We start from the raw sequence: 17,340 nt of genomic DNA, 5'->3' as shown, positions 1-17,340 counted from the left end.
CCCCTTTATTTTTTCTTTCTTTTTTTTTTTTTTTAAGATTTTATTTATTTATATGACAGATAGAGATCACAAGTAGGCAGAGAGGCAGGCAGAGAGAGAGAGGAGGAAGCAGGCTCCCTGCGGAGCAGAGAGCCTGATGTGGGGCTCGATCCCGGGACCCTGGGATCATGATCGGAGCTGAAGGCAGAGGTTTAACCCACTGAGCCACCCCCGTGCCCCTCTTTCTTTCTTTTTTTTTTAAGATTGTATTTATTTATGTGACAGACAGAGACCCAGCAAGAGACGGAACACAAGCAGGGGAGTGGGAGAGAGAGAGAAGCAGGCTTCCTGCCCAGCAGGGAGCCCCATGTGGGGCTCAATCCCAAGACCCTGGGATCAGGACCTGAGCCAAAGGCAGATGCTTAACAACTGAGCCACCCAGGTGCCCATATTGGCCCCTTTCTTAAACACACCTTAGATATTCTGTCTCAGGGCTTTGCCAGGGGATGCTACTTTAAGTTGGAATGCTGTGGCCTGTACTTCTGCCTGGCTTGTTCCTTCACTCCCTTCAAATCTCTGCTTATCTGCTCTCTTCCCACTGACACCTTCTCTAATCATTCATTTAAGCGCCTCCCCACCCCCTCCCACCAGTGCTCCTGATCCCTCCACCTGACTTTTTTCCCCATTGCACATACCACCATATGAAAATAAAATATTTCTTTTGTTGGTTTTTGTTGCTGCGTTTTTTCTCGTGTGTCTTATTTTATTAGAATATAAGTTTCATGAGGGCAGAAACTTTATGTAACTTCTTCATATATCCCCTGTGCCCAAGCAGGTACTCAGTAAATACTGCTGAAGGATTAATTGCAAAGCAGTCTCAAAAGTTGGTTGATTCTTTTTTTTTTTCCCTTGTCATTTTTTTAAATAGCATTCTGTGTAGACAGAGGATATAGAACATTCAGAATGATTCACTATATACTAATAGCTATTTCCCATTCCTCAGTTTCTCTGTTTGAAGAACATAAGGACATTCCTCACGGCCTGTTGCGAGACCTTTGGAATGAGAAAGAGTGAACTCTTTGAAGCATTTGACCTGTTTGATGTTCGTGACTTTGGAAAGGTAATCACATTTCATTTTCTTTTTTTTTTTTTTTCCCCACGTTTCATTTTCTATGTGTTTTGTTTTAGTGGAGTACATTTTATCAAATACTTAACCATTTTTTGCTGAAGGAGGACTTGTGACAGAAGTGGTCTAGGTAGTTGCATTAAGTAATTAAATTTCACACATAGGTGACTTAGCAAAACAAAGGACATTGTCCAAATGGGGCTAGAATTATTATTATTATTTTTAAAGATTTATTTATTTGAGAATGGAAACAAGAAAGAGTGAGTGATGGGAAGAGCAGAAGGAGAGAATCTTAAGACTTCCCGCTGAGTACAGAGCCCAACTCAGGGCTTGATCTTACTACCCAAACCAAGAGTCGGATGCTTAACTGACTGAGCCATCCCCGTGTCCCAGGACTAGAATTATTTTATTTAAAGCAGTACAAGGAGAGTCCTTTACCCCAGAAGTAGCTTTTTCAATGAGCTACCTCAAAAGATAGGACTACTATTTTCCATCTTACAAATAGCCCTCCTGTCTTTTCTATATCTAAAAGGCACCTAATTTTTGGAAGTTGAGAATGATCTGCTGCCCCCTCTCTATTTTGATACGCAGGTAGGTGATGGGGAAGACATGAATCCAAAATGTTTGAGATTTTTCAGTAATTCTTATTGGTTGCATTTCAGCAGATACATGTTAGCTTGTTGAACTTCGACGATATTTGCCACATGTAAATTGTTCTAAGATTTGCTGTTATTATTTATATATACACCAAATATTTATGTGTAATAGGTGACAGAAATTATTCTCTTAAATGCTGTGTTTATTTTTAAGTGATCAGGCAGAAATAAACTTTTTGCATGTAAGAAGTCATAAAAAAAGTAATTAAGGTGACCTTATTTTGGTTCCTGATGACATCATTGCATTATGAAAATAAGAACATGAGAATTAGGAAAAACAAAATAAAACTAAATGACACTGAGAAGTTTGCCCTTACTCTTGTAATTCCAATGCTAGTATCTCATCAAAAGGCTGTTTGAGAGTGATGCTTCATTTGATTTCTAAGATACAATATTTCAATTATAAGGTGAAAACCTATAGCAATAGATTGATTTGCTTAAAAATGGGAATAGATTGCACAAACTTGAAACAGACACATAAGAAATTAGATGCAGAAATTTGATGCAACTATGGATAAGGCACCCTGCCCAGGGAGAGAGAATCCTTGGTTTCTTGACCCAGAGTCCCTTTATCATTTCCAGGAAGTCTTTCCGTCTTCTCCTTCATCAGACTGGCAGTCTGGAAGCCTGTGCAAAAGGAAATGGGTATAAGAGCATGGTTTCTAAGATTCTTTTTTCCTCTGGCAAGCTGTGATTTAACAGTTTTTGAGGCCCCCAAAAGTGATGGAGGATAACACGGTAACAAAAGCAACTGAAAACCAAGCCTTGTGGGGGTGGCGGTTGGGAGGTTGGTAGCATATTTGTCTGTGGCTAGGAAGTGAAGCCATGAAGATGACAGGGAATCAACTAGAATTCCAGGTAAGGTGGAGTGGATTGTCTTCTACGTTGTTAACCCTAAAAAACATCCTAACAGCTTAAAAAGATGTTCTCTTTATTCTTTGACTCCTCCACCTATTTAAAAAAAAAAAACAACAACAACTCCTTAATCTTCTTTTCACTCTTTTGGGGAAATGAAAAATGAAAATGAATTAGGGAAATGAAAAATGAAAAAAAAAGATTGACTTTTAAAAGCTTTTCAAGGAGATCTTCATTTTTCATTCAGATTTGCAAGAAATGGTGTTGACAAAGACTGGGAAATCATCTAAATTCTTTGGAAACACAGTGGCTTTATAGTGGAATACCACTGGGCACTTACACAACGGAAGCTTTGTAGGAGTTGAGATAATAGAGTTGAATGTGAAGGAGTAAACTGTATGCTTCTCAAGGGTAAATGTGTTTCTGTCTACTTAAAATATTTTGGCAATGATAAGTCTGAAACAGAGTTAAGCTTGGGGATGTCCTTGGGAATTTGATCCTGTACTCAGCACTCTAAAATTACATATATTTTTGCTACTGCCAGCATTGATGCAGTATCTCTTCTAAAACTATCTGGCCTCAATAAATCAGTGAAAGTTAAAGAAGCTCTTTCATACCTTACTAGTATTACTGTCATTAAACATTATTACTCTAAGCAAAATCATCAATCCCACCACTTACTGATAACTTTCAAGATAATTGGTAACTTCTCAGTCTTTGTATATATATATATATATATACACACACACATATATGTATACATACACACACATAAATATACATATACACACACACACACTTATATATATGACCATTAATCCTCACAGTGGCCCTCTGAGACGTCCTATTCAAATCACACATCTAGTAGAGATTGGAGCAATAGTTTGAACACAGAGCTGGCCGATTCTCCTTGGTACCATGGTGCAAGCGTTCACATAGTGGTCCAGTGCTCTGTACATATTGACCCAATCTTCATATCAGCCCCATCATGTAGGTACCATTGTCATCCCTATTTACAGATCCTGGACTGTAAGTGACAGAACTTGGACAATTCATGCAGTTTTAAATTTTTACATTTAAAAAATGTGAATAGTATGTTGATGTAGACACCAAATCATTCCTCATGTTGTGACTATAAATTTTAAAAGGATGTAGACAGGTTAGAGTTTTTCTCTTTATTCCTTGGGATTTAATTAAATTTGCAATTAATGTACAAAGAGAATATTTATAACTATATGCCTCTGTCTGCCTCGATTCATACAAATAACAAATCTAGAATTCATGTATATTTGGCACCTTTTTGCCTAGGAATATATTAATTATAATAACAGTATCTAATGTTTTTATAGCAATTTGAAGCTTTGAGAGTACCTCATATCACTGACCTTGTTAGAGTTTCGTTATAGTCTTGTGGAGGAAACAAGCAAGTCTTTCCCTTTTTCAGATGAAGAAACTAAGAGATGGGGAGATTTAACAGTGATTTTAAGGTGTCCTTGGTTCGGATCTGAATCAGACCTTCTGACTTCCCCGTCCTTGGTCTCTCTTGTCTGCCATCTGCATTTGGGTCTCACTGCTGTGTGACTGCACAGGAAAAAGGATGAACTCATGGGAGAAAACCAAAGGAAGAAATGAAGTTAAGATAAGTGATCTGTGACTTGGCATCTAATTTTTTTTTTTTTTAAAGAAAGAGGAAAGATTTAGGATACTGCATGAGCCTTTAATAAAATGGGTTGTTGAAATTAAGAACTCTATCTGGATAAATGTTTCACACATTCTCATCATGCAGTCAGTTTTGAGCTAACCTTCCCCTACCTCCCCATTGTGGTGTAGGCTGCTCCCTAAGCTTTGCCTACATTATCCCTCAGTTCTAGATTCCAGAAGTCTATCCTGAATCATAGGCTTTGATACAGATAGGTTTTCTTCTGGAACTTAGGAAAATTCTGGGAAAACAGGGGAATTTATGAAATTAAAAAGTATAAGTGATCTGTCACTGGACATCTACTTATTCTATAGATATGATTTAGCATACTGCATGTGTTAACACAAATGAATGAAAGTTTTTCATTTAATTTTTGAGATAGTGAAGAGCACACATTTTGTGCAATCTAGAAAGGCTTATGATAATTTTGCCTTTCCACATTACTTTTAATTCCTAGTATTGAGCTTTTTCCCCAGTGTTAGGAGAAGATTCATTTCAATTCAAACTTGTGTGTCAAAAAAGTTAGAATAGTTCTGAACGTTTTCTATAACTTGATTTTGTTTTTCAAATCACATAGGGATGGGGAATGAGTTTACTAAATTAGAAGGTTAACTTTTTTTTTTTAAGATTTTATTTATTTATTTGACAGAGATCACAAGTAGGCAGAGAGACAGGCAGAGAGAGAAGAAGGGAAGCAGGCTCCCTGCCAAGCAGAGAGCCCGATGCGGGGCTCGATCCCAGGACCCTGGGATCATGACCTGAGCCGAAGGCAGAGGCTTTAACCCACTGAGCCACCCAGGAGCCCCAAACTTTTTTTTTTTTTTTTTTAAGATTTTCTTTATTAGAGTACACATGCGCATAAGCAGGGGGAGTGGCAGAAAGAGAAGCGGATTCCCCCCTGAGCAGGGAGCCCAGTGAAGGGCCTGATCCCAGAACCCTGGGATCATGACCTGAGCCAAAGGCAGATGCTTAACTGACTGAGCCAGCCAGGCGTGCAAGTTGACTTTCTACTAAAAAAGCTTCATCTGGGGGTGCCTGGGTGGCTTAGTTGGTTAAGAGTCATCTCAGTTCATGATCTCAGGGTTGTGAGATTGAACCACAGGTCAGGCTCTATGCTGGGTATGGAGCCTGCTTAATCTTCTCTCTCTCTCCCTTTCCCTCTGCCCTTCCCTACCCCAAAGCAATCTTTTTCTGATTATATAATTTTAAAAAAAGTTAAAGTTGTCCTAGTTGTCTTCTTTCTTAAGAAATGTAATAAACCACTTCCTCCCCTAGAAAATTAGCAGTTATTAATTATAATACTTTTTACATTGCAACAGGCTCCATAAATTTCTTCACTTCCATGCTGCATAGATGATCTGCTATTCCTCTGTTCAAACTGTCATGTTCCAACTAACGATTTTGCTGTTTGGAAAGGTTTCCTACTGAGCTGTCTGTTGGCACATTTACAGTGCGGAAGCACATGGGATTTTTCTTTAATGAGGCCATTTCTAGTGAGTAGTAGAAATCCCATTGCTGCTGTTGTCCAGATGAGTGATGAAGTCAGTTCCTTCCTTTGGTTGCTCTGGGTGGTGTAAGGGCCTGCTTCTTGTTACCAGCCGACTTCACGTCTGTTGTTTCAAGTGTTGTTAAGCACCTTTCAAGTGTAAGATGATATGTTTTCTTGAATCAAAAAGAATCCCACCTAACCAAAAGTAGTTCTAGCTGATTTAGTAGCAATAGGATAGTAGCAATGTGTTAAGGTTCAGGACAGCCTCTGTCAAAAGGAAATCAGAGCATTGGCTTAGAGGTGAGTTAGGGATACGGGTGAGAAAAATACTGAGAGAGAGGTAATTCTGTGTTTGGGTTAAGAATATGGTATCTGAGTTGGATCTTGGTTTGGATTCTGATTACACTCCTTACAAGTATGTGATTATCGGCTGAGCTTGGGTTAACCTGGTTGAGCCTCAGTTCCTTAATCAATTGATGATTGGGAAATAATGTATGTGAAGTGCTTAACAGTATCTAGGTTTAAAGTATGTATTTGATAATTACTAGTTATTACTCTTATTATTACTATTATTACAACTTCATTACTAGTATTAATTGGTTTAGAATTCATATAAATCATAGAGGTTGAATTGTGAATTGTGTGCAAGAGTTATTGAGTTAATGAGTTAGGAAATAAACTTTGTTCTTTCTAATGTGTCCTGGGGTTAATCTATTTTATCCTGCACAGGATATTTTATCCCTTCTGTGGTCCTGAATCTCCTTTGAGAAAGCACCCTTTTCCAGTAGTTTGGGTGGTTTAATCATTGAGAATACCTCATCTCTTTGACCATAGGGCAGGGTTTGGGGATGGGGAAAGTCACTCAGTTGGGACAAAGATGATGTGTTGAGACATTTTCTGGGGCAGTTCTATTGTAATATCCTCCAGCTACGAGGCTTAGAAGAGCCACGGCCATCGAGGTATCTGACAGTATTTCAAAACAGACCCAGTTTAGAGGAAACAGAGCTGAGGGGGAGCCTACTGGCATCATTTGTTGCTGGAATAAAGTTGTGCCCAAAGCCGAATCCATTTATCTCTGGATTTGTCCATGACGCGAGCCAACGTATTCTTCCTTTTTTCTTCAAGCCATTTTTCCTTAGATTTCTCACTTTTGGTGGAGAGAACTAAGTGATTCACCTGCTATTGTTGATCATATGATTTCAGTTGTGTAGATAACTCTTAAAGTTCCACACAGCTTGGAGACCATTTGGTAGCCTCTACATCTTTTATCGTATACAGAAAAGGAGGTATGAAGACTGAGACTTAGAACATCTATTTTGCCATGTATAAATAAGGTAGAAGTGTAGTCCCAGCTTTGTGGTGAATGCTTTCTTGTCCTTACCATTGACTCAAGCAGTATCATAGATCTTCAGGTCTTCAAGAGACGAAGTCATCAGACACCCCTTTCCAGTCTGTTTGTGCCCTACTGGGTCAAGCAAATGGACAAGCATGCCTCTTTAGGCTGGGAGCTCACTTCTCCAGTGGCCTCCAGCTGTATCTATGTTTTTGGGCCATACAGATAGATCTGAAGATGACCTTAAAACCACAGGGTAAAAAGGACTGAAAGAGGGCTCCAACACATTGATCTGGGGTTGAATAGGACTTGGAGATATTCGTTGATTTGTACAAAATTGTCCAAGAAGTCAAAAAACACTATAGAATTCTGTGTGACCTCCGGGTTCTCACTTCATTCCTCTGAACTATAGGTTCCTCATTTATAAATGGGATAATAATTTCTATCACACAGAATTATTGTGAAAACAGGCTTTATGTAAGATCCTGGCATATTGCTCAGGAAATGATTAAATGAACCAATAGATCTAGTATAGAACCAGTAGTTTGGGTAGATACAGGTCATTCAGGGTTCTAAAGGTGGGTATATGTAAAGTCAAAAGGAAGATTCTAGTGGTGTTTTTTGTAAATTTACTTGGTTTGATACTTTCTGGCTCGAAGTATTAAGAAAATTATAATACATATGTATGTATGCATGTACACACATGTATGGTTATTTATAACTTACATTTTCCTAGGCTTTTGTGTTAAGACTATGTTTAACTTCGTCCAGCTTCCTGCTCAGTGGGAAGCCTGTCCTCCCTCTCCCACTCCCCCTGCTTGTGTTCCTGCTTTCACTGTCTCTCTGTCAAATAAATAAAATCTTAAAAATGTCTAACTTTATTTTTACTTATTTATTTATTTTTGTGCATAGAGATTAGTTGAAAGATCTGCAGGGAAGCTTTTCCTGAAGGTAGCTGATGCCTTTCCACTCAATAAATGTACCCCCCCCCCCACCCGAATATAAACCAAATTAGCAGCTCCATCAGATTCAGGGCAGGAGATGGTCTGGTTCTTCACCTTAAAAAATAAATTGCCATTTAAAAATAAACTTGAGGGGCACCTGGGTGGCTCACTTGTTAAGTGTCTGCCTTCAGCTCAGGTCATGATCCCAGCATCCGGGGATCAAGCCCTGCATGGAGCTCTCTGCTCAGCAGGAAGCCTGCTTCTTCCTCTCCCACTCCCCCTGCTTGTGTTCCCTCTCTTGCTCACTGTATCTCTCTCTGTCAAATAATAAATAAAATCTTAAAAAAAAATAAAAATAAACTTGAACTTGCTGAGAAAACCAAAGGATACATGGTTAATCTAATGTAGAAAAAGGCTTGGAAATTGCATAATGGAAATTCACAACTGTCTATACCCTCTCCGTTAAGAGGCATTAGTATGTATCCCCTCTTCTCCCCCTTCCCGCCACCCCAGTTTATTAGCCCAGACCTGCTGCTATCAGGCTGCCTTGACATTGTGAACTCAAATTTCTGGCCCATCTGGAATGCCTTATAATACATCTTAGGGTAATGTTTGCTTGGGTGTGTCTTATAGTTGGTGTGTTTTCACTTTTTCACTCTTTGCAGCCTGACTTGGACATCTCGGGGTGCATGTATAAAGGTACAAGGACTTCTTGTTGCCCGCTGTGCTAGCCCAGGCTAGCCTCTCTCAGCATTTGTACCTGGATGCTGGTTGGTTTCCACATTCTCATCCCTACTTCCAGTGCTTGTGGGTGGTGGGAGCTTGCCCTCTGAAGCTCCACATATATTCCAACACAACAACACTTGAGAACCTGGAAGTGGTTCCCTGCTACCTGTGCATCTCCTTGGAACTTTACCTGGCTTTCCCAGTTGCAGGAAAACCTCCCTGCCCAAAGACCCATGAGCTTCGTGTAGGTGCAGGTAGCTTCAGAGACCTCACGCTGGCCTGGTTTGAGAGATTCATATTGGCTAGTGCATGTGCGTTGACCAACCCTTAGAAACATTTTTCATCTGTCTCTATGTAACTAGAATGAATTATCTTGGCTTGTAAACATAATCTCTTTTCACAGTATTTTTTTGAACTCCACTCTTGAGAAGCTGGGCATTTCCCAAAGTGTTTCTCATTCTAAATTATTCAAGAGTCTCTAGGGCTTTTGCAGTCCCAGAGCCCTAATCAGTCTTGTTTAGGGCTCTAATCAGAACACTACAAGGAGCTCAACTTCCTGTTGATGGTCTACTAGCATGGTTGTATTGAAGACAGGTCCTGCGAGGTTTCTTCAGTAGCTCTTGTTCTCTGATGCTGGCATGGTCTTGTAGTTCCAGTGTGGCACAGCCTGCCACTACCCAAACCAGCTTCCTTCCACCCCCACAAATTTTAGCTTCTGCATTGAACCTGGTCAGACCACATTGCCCAGACTTAGCAGTGCATACTGTTCAGGGAGTAGCTCATGGCATCCTTTCCAGCCAGCAAGCTTGAGCCAGAGCCTCTTGATTCAGCCACTTGCAGGGTACCAGCTTCAACTCGTAGAGCAGCATTTGGGATCTATGGTCTCGGTTCTATCAGAAGGCCCTGGACTTTTCCCACAAAATCAGCCAGTATCCAGCCTAGAACAGGCTAGTCTTCAGGGCTACTGCAAGGAGTCAACCTCTGTCAGTCCACAAAGGCTTTCTTTACTTTCTCTCCCTTGAGCAGTAGGTGGTTTGCTTGTATTTACATAACTAAGGGAGAGTTCTCCAGGGATTCCTTCCTAAACAAAGAAAACTTGTTCCAAGGGGAGGTTTATTATCTCCTTAAGCCTAGAAGGAGGGAACAGTTTTTGGCCCTCCTTAATATGTGTGTCTGGTTGGCTTTTCTACAATTTTCTACAGTTTCTACATTATTAGCAGTATTCTTTTTTTGTTTTTGGACAGAACTGACCTTTCTAGCAACCTCTGCATCTGTTTTCACTCTTTGCTAGTATAGTTACAGGGGTACTTAATACTAGGCCGGTTTTCCCATTTTTACTACCCCTCCTAGAATTCTGGTACCTGAGCCATGCAGGATCTTTTATACCTTAGTGATTATTCAAGTGCATTTGGTGTGTGTGTAGGGGGTGAGGGTCAGGGAGTCTGCTTTCTGATTGTTCTTGAGCCAGTTTAAAAAACACTTCACTGTTCTCTAACCTTAGTACAGTTAAAAACTTGTAGAATAGCATTTTCCAAGGAAGTTCATTGTCTTGAAAAATATTATTACATCGCCTAGGAAAAATACTCTTGTCCAAATAAACTTATTAGAACTGCATATTATGTCCTCTCTCTGTGGGATATGGCGGAGTAAAGGTACCAAAGACACGCAGGGAGGAAAGCAGCTAATAAAACTTTTCCTTAAATCTAGGATTTCTTAAAATTTGTGTATGAGTAACTGTTTTGGTATCACACAATCACTTCAGACTCACTATGTATAAAATTGAACTAGGTTTTGTTTTTTTTTTTTTTTTTTTTTTTAATTCTTTTCCAACCATTTCCATTTGGCTAAAGCTGTTGCCAGGGAATAAAAAGTTAAAAATGCCTCAGTTAAGGCTGTTATCCCTGGGGTTATTGAAGTATTCAATCTAAGTATTCAGTCTACATTCAGGTTTAAATCACTCCAAACTAGGCTTCAGAGTAATTTTACAAAAATGCAAAAGTGATCCTATTATTCATAGGCTTAAAACTTGACAGTGGATCTGTTGCTTATAAGAGAATAAAGTCCAAACCCTTTTACAAGTCAAAGTTGTGATCCAGACCCCTTGTCTGTCTTTCTAAACATGTTCCTTGTTTTCCTACCTCCGTTACCCACCTTGCTTTACTCCCACCAAATTACTAAGTCATCACCCTCCCGATTAATACTGTTTCCTTTGCCTGGAGTGCTGTTCCCTCCCCATACCTCTACCCCTTGTCTGTAGTGACTTATTTTAAGATCACACACATTGATACACTGCTTGAAATCGGAGAATGTAAGATTTATCCAGAACTCTGGACGTAGTTGATTTTTGGACTTATTGAGTAACCCCTGGGGCCTGACCTTGCTAATGTGTCTCTACCTGTTTCTTTAGTTCTAGCTGGACCTTTGTTGTCCCCTCTGTCTTGCACAAATTTGACCTTGATACATGAAATCCACTCTCTTCCTTAGGTCATTCTGAGACTTTGAGATAAAGTAAACCTGACTGTCCTCCTCCTCCGTCCTTAGCTACCAACGTGGCAAAGTTACCTAACTTCTCAGGGCCTCCGTGTTTTGATGTATAAGATGGTGCTGATCGTGATGCTTACCTCCCAGGGCTGTGGTAAGGAGTGTGCATCCAATTTTTTTTTTTTTTAAGAATTTATTTATTTGAGTGAGAGGAGGAGAGTGAGCACAAGCAGGGGGAGCAGCAGAGGGAGAGGGGGAAGGAAGCAGGCTCCCCGTTGAGCAGAGAGCGCGATGCGGGACTCAGTCTCAGGACCCTGAGATCATGACCTGAGCGGAAGGCAGAGGCTCAACCCCCTGAGCCATCCAGGTGCCCCTGCATCCAATTCTATGGCGATCTGCACAGTTAGCATGGTTAGGGCACAATTCACTCATCATCCCTTCATTCTGCGGATGTTCCTGTGCTTCTGCCAGGCACTGCCAAGGGCTGCTTAATCAAGGGGCACGGGCAGTCTTCTGCTCTCAAGTTGCTGAGTTCAGGAAACAAAGGTAAAGTACAAATAAACAAGATGATTACAACCAATGATAAGTACCATTGAGGAAATAAACAGAGTAGAATGATGAACTATTGAAGTAAGCCACTTTAGACAGGATGGTAAGAAAAATCTGTTTAGAATGCCAGAGATCTAGTGGGAAGCAGATATTTGTGCTACTGTAGGCTTAGTAAGAATTAAACTTTAGCTGAATTATAAAGCAAATTTTAACTAGATTCTAGTCCCACTTCTTTCCGCAGAACCCCTTGGCATAGTCCTTTAATTTGGTCTCCATTTCCTCAACTCTAAAATCTCATCTGATTCTAAATTGACATTTACTGATAAATGTAAACAGTACACATTGTATTTTACAAAGTGATGTTCTGATATGTTCTGATAATTCTTTTTTTCTTTTAAGATTTTATTTATTTATCTGACAGACAGAGATCACAAGTAGGCAGAGAGGCAGACAGAGAGAGATGGGGAAGCAGGCTCCCCGCTGAGCAGAGAGCCCGATGCGGGGCTCGATCCCAGGACCCTGAGATCATGACCTGAGCTGAAGGCAGCAGCTTAATCTACTGAGCCACCCAGGTGCCCCTGATAATTCTTTTCTTTAAAATATTATTTGTCAGAGAGTAAGGGAGTGAGTAAGCACAAGCAGGGGGAGTGGCAGGCAGAGGGAGAGAGAAGCAGACTCCCAGTTGAGCATGGAACCCGATGTGGGACTCAATCCCATGATTCTGGGATAATGACCTGAACTGAAGGCAGATGCTTAACCAACTGAGCCACCCAGGCGTCTCCTGATAATTCTTAATTGTGTAATCCTCTCTAAAAATATCTAGGCTTAGGCATTTAGCTCAGATCTGTTCTATTTTCAGTAATATTGATGTTCCTTTAAAAACTTGAGAATTTGTAAAGACTTAATTATACATATACACTTATATACACATACGAAGGCATTATGAAGAGATGGAAGCATGTTAAAGAATGTTGCTTTGATTTTGCATCTTTACTTATGAGAACATTTGTAATTCCAGAAATGGAAATCTAGTTTGAGAACTTGAAACTGAGCTTCTCTTTGCTGTGTCAGGGGCTCTCCAGAGATCGACATGGAATCTTTTGGGTAGTATTTATTTAAAATTCTGTATTCTTAACATACATGTAAATATGCACACAGATGCATGTTTGCAGACATACCAAGATAAATACACAAAAGAGAGACATCATCTATAGTAATTTAATTATTATACCTTTTGTGTGTAAGTATATGCATAAACATAATTTGATTTAACATGCATGCATATACTTCAAGTACCATATGGCTGCGTATTGTAATTCCTATTACACAATGACCTATCTGAGCTTCATTATATCTTTATTATATTAAATCTTTGGTTAACGTTGTTTACCGTTATATCTTTGGTTAACGTCGTTTACATAATCATATAAGCTATTTTTTTTAAATGCTTTTAAGCCAAAGGTGCTTTTCATCCTCTAAGGAATGCACCATATTGCAGAAGGTATGCGTAATTAAGTCATGACAATATAGCACACTAAATACAAAACCTGACAAATGAAAAGATGCTGGACAAGAGAAAGGTATTACTCTTCCTAAATGTGGTTAAGGAAGGTACCTCACAGTATATGCTTCATCTAGACAGAAAAGCCATCTGGGATGCTGATGTGGGCTGTTGTCAGGAACTTAGCAAGACCATGTCTTTTTTACCATTTTACTTTAAATGGTAACCCTGTGATGTTATTTGTCTCCATTCTATGGCTGAAGAAACTGAGGCTCAGAGTTACAAAAACAAATCCTAGTTTGCAGACGATGTGGATCTGAGTGTGGATCTGAGATAATGTCTGCCTAACTCTAAAGGTCCTGTTCTTACTGATCTTACCACACTGCTTCCAAGCAGAGCACAGTAGGAGAGCTCCTTCTAGGTAAAGGGAAGATGCTGTATGAAGATACGGAAGGGGGATCCGTGTGGAATGCTTGGCATTCTGCGGAGAGTCCTCGTAACTTGTCTATAAGATGCAACTGGGGTGAGCAGGACCTTGAAGGCCAGCAGAGATTAGGGCCAGGGTGTGTGGGCTCTGGGGTCTTTCAGAGTCCACAGGGATTCTCATGTCAGGCAAGAGAGTAGTTTTTAACAGATAGACATGAGATGACCTGTTGTACACTTGGCCTGAGCACTTCCATCAAGAGGAGACTGTCTAGGACTTCAGTAATGCCAGCAGCTGGAAAGGCAGGTAAGGCTAAAGCAGTGTGGTTGAAAACTCTGCAGGCCTTTCCAGAGCGATGGCAAGAGGGGCTTAGAGGTTGAGAGCTTTTCAGCATTTAAGAATTGGTGTAACAGTGAAAGGGTCAGCAGAGGGAAGAGAGAACACTGAATCCTGAGCTTCTCCTGAGTGACTGGAGGGAAGTAGAGTTCACTGCAAGGGGAAAAGGAGGAGCAGCAGCAGGCGCAGCCTACATTGTTTGTTTAATAGAAGAGTTCTAGTGACATTTACACTCACTTTCTGTAGGTAGATTTTGTAACCCATTATCCATCTGTTTTTTTAAAAAGATTTTATTTGATAGAGACCACAAGTAGGCAGGGAGGCAGGTAGAGAGAGAGAGGGGGAAGCAGGCTCCCTGCTGAGCAGAGAGCCCGATGATGGGCTTGATCCCAGGACCCTGAGATCATGACCTGAGCCGAAGGCAGCAGCTTAACCCACTGAGCCACCCAGGTGCCCTGTTAATCTCTTTTATTTTGCAAATGCTCTTACTGTATTTGACATTCTTAATGTTCCCTATATTTATTTTTCTTTTCTTGTTTTCTCTCTCTCTCTCTCTCTCTTTTTTTGGTATTTGCTGCTTATCTAGTGGAGATTTGGTCTCTGGCAGAACACTTAAAAACTATTTTGGGTTTAATTATTTTTTTTTAGAAGTTGTAATATTCAATATTTAAAATAGGATACTTTCTAGGTATTTTTGATTGTTCCAGAGCTATGGCAAGTACATGCTGATTAGTACACACATTCTTTTTTAGATTTTTTTAAAATTTATTTAAATTTTAAGTAAAAGAGAGAGCAGAAGCACAGAGGGCTGCAGGCTGAACAGGCAGAGTGAGAAACAGGCTCCCTCCTGAGCAGGGAGCACAATGTGGGACTCGATCCCATGACCCTGGGATCATGACCTGAGCCAAAGGCAGATGCTTAACCAACTGAGCCACCCAGGCATCCCTCGTATACACATTTTTACTCACAGATTAGCTTTTGGGCCATCTCCCATCTCAGCTGTGTTCAAAGATCCTTAATCTCCTTAACCCTGTCCTGTTACCTTAAAAGTAAGCTGTAGGGGACACCTGGGTGGCTCAATTGGTTAAGCAGCTGCCTTCGGCTCAGGTCATGATCCCAGTGTCCTGGGATCGAGTCCCACATTGGGCTCCTTGCTCAGCAGGGAGCCTGCTTCTCCCTCTGCCTCTGTCTGCCATTCTGTCTGTCTGTGCTCGCTCTCTCTGCCTCTCTCTCTGATAAATAAATAAAATCTTAAAAAAAAAAAAAAAGTAAGCTGTAGTTTTCCAAGATACATATGGAGTTCACTGAGTCTGATTTGCTTTCAGTAAATTGTCCTTGTGAATTGCGTGGTCGAGAATTCCACAAGGAGAACTGGTTAAGTCCGGTAGGCGATGGAGTAGCCAGTCGACTTTTCTGTACAAGCAGCAGTGATGTCAAACCCTTGGCCTTTCATCCTTTAGCTGTTGTGCCTGTGTATTTCCTATCAACAGGATCGTCTAGAAGAGGAGGATGATATTTTCCATATTTATTCTCCCTGTTTAAGTGACTTACACACGTCTCTAGCAGTGGAGGAGTGCTGGTGTTCATGTTCTGTGCTCAGAGGAGGGGTATGGGGACAGAACGGGACGAACACTCTCATCGGCACGGGATTAGCAGAGGAAGCGTGCGTCAGGAGTGTCAGGAACACCAAACAACGACAGGAAACCATTGCTGGGAGTCATGCAGCTGTGTGGAGTCCAGCCACGCAAGCTTCCTCCAGAGAGTTTAGTTTCTGAGTTGCTTAATTTCCACCTACAGCACCTGTGTCTTTGGGCGACTGTATTGGAGAAACATTCACTGATTATGGGCCTTTCTCTGGTTTGCCTCAAAGCCATTGGAGTACGAAAATTCCTGCTGAATCAGCATAATGTCTGAGAACTACTGGTGTCAGGACAAACCAGGCACAGAGTAGAATAAATCATTAGGCTGGGATGAATGAACAGCATTTACATCCTCCAGGAATATTCCTCCTTGGAAATTGCGCATGAGCAATTTCACGCTTAATGTGCTTGGGGACCCTAGGTGTAGGCTATTTGCTACTTGCTACTTTCCTCCTGTGTTTCTCTGTAAAGGATAGGAAGGATGATTCTTGCAGCTTCTGGGTGGGCAGAACCTCATAGATTGTTTCTACCCTAAGCTGTCTTTTTAAAGTAGTGGCCTACTCATACTTGATGACAAGATGATTGTCTAGAATGGTTGTGTTACGACATGGGAGAATGTGTAGTACATCATTTCTATTGGTCAGTCTAGGTCAAGTTTGGAAGACTCATGATTACATTGGCTTTGGATTGCGTAAAGTAATGAAAAAAATGCATAGAAGGCCAGATTCAGGCTAGAATTAACTCTGTGTCTTTCCTTCTGTCTATAGCTTTTAACATTGCATTAGCAACAATCTCTGCTGATGTTTTTCTAATAGCCTATTGGGTTTCTGGGAGAAAGCAGCAGAACAATGTGAACTTACTGATTTCCAGATACTAGAGTACAATTTCTTGGGGAGCTCATAATTTAAAATTTCATGGCATTATAGTAGAACTACTATAAAATGCAGTTAAAAGGAGAAGCCATTAATTAGCATTGGTTTTCCAAAAAAAATTGCTGAGGGCTTTTCACATTTGTTGTAACTTGGTTTTGTCTGTAGATTGCCCCCAAGACCTTCATAAGTGTAAATATACCCTTAGATAGATAAATAATCAAACATATATATAATTTTTACCACACTGTTTTGGGCTCATAACTGGACTCCCTTCTACAGTATTTGAGAGATTGCTGGTGATGGCATAGAAATTTTTAAATAGCAACTATTTCAATGACAGGTAACGAACTATTTAGCAAATTATCATTAACAATAAATCCTTATCTATCTTTCTAAATTTGTTACTCATTGATCCTAGCATAGAATTTATAAATCTTCTATAGGATGATCCTTTAAATACATGAAGATTGTCACTATGCTCCTGAAAGTCTTCTTAATATGAAATAGACCACTTTATAGCTGCCCAATATAAAGAATAATTTGAGGTGTTTTATGATAATACATATAAAACAGAGCAGTTAAAGATGAAAACATTTAAAATTGAAAAAGGGATTGGAAGTATTTTAGAGGAAGGGACACTACCATCCTAATAGCTCTTATGAAGATTACATTTATCTCTGAGCTGTCTAAAGTCAAGAAAAAAACATTAATTCAGAATGTGAGCTTTGGA

General features: G+C 40.2%; 1 protein-coding gene across 4 annotated transcripts in view; it reads left to right on the top strand.

The window, feature by feature from the left end:
* VAV3 (vav guanine nucleotide exchange factor 3) overlaps positions 1 to 17,340 on the top strand; it is a 360,704-nt gene that overhangs the window by 86,914 nt on the left and 256,450 nt on the right. For all 4 annotated transcript variants that reach the window (XM_059137589.1, XM_059137591.1, XM_059137588.1 and 1 more), the window contains exon 2: positions 983 to 1,099. In XM_059137589.1, coding sequence (XP_058993572.1) covers positions 983 to 1,099 — 117 coding nt within the window. The remainder of the gene's footprint in view (positions 1 to 982; positions 1,100 to 17,340) is intronic.

Source organism: Mustela lutreola, chromosome 10, assembly GCF_030435805.1.
Source record: "Mustela lutreola isolate mMusLut2 chromosome 10, mMusLut2.pri, whole genome shotgun sequence".
NCBI classification, from domain to species: domain Eukaryota; kingdom Metazoa; phylum Chordata; class Mammalia; order Carnivora; family Mustelidae; genus Mustela; species Mustela lutreola.
This window is presented reverse-complemented; position numbering and strand designations above follow the sequence as displayed.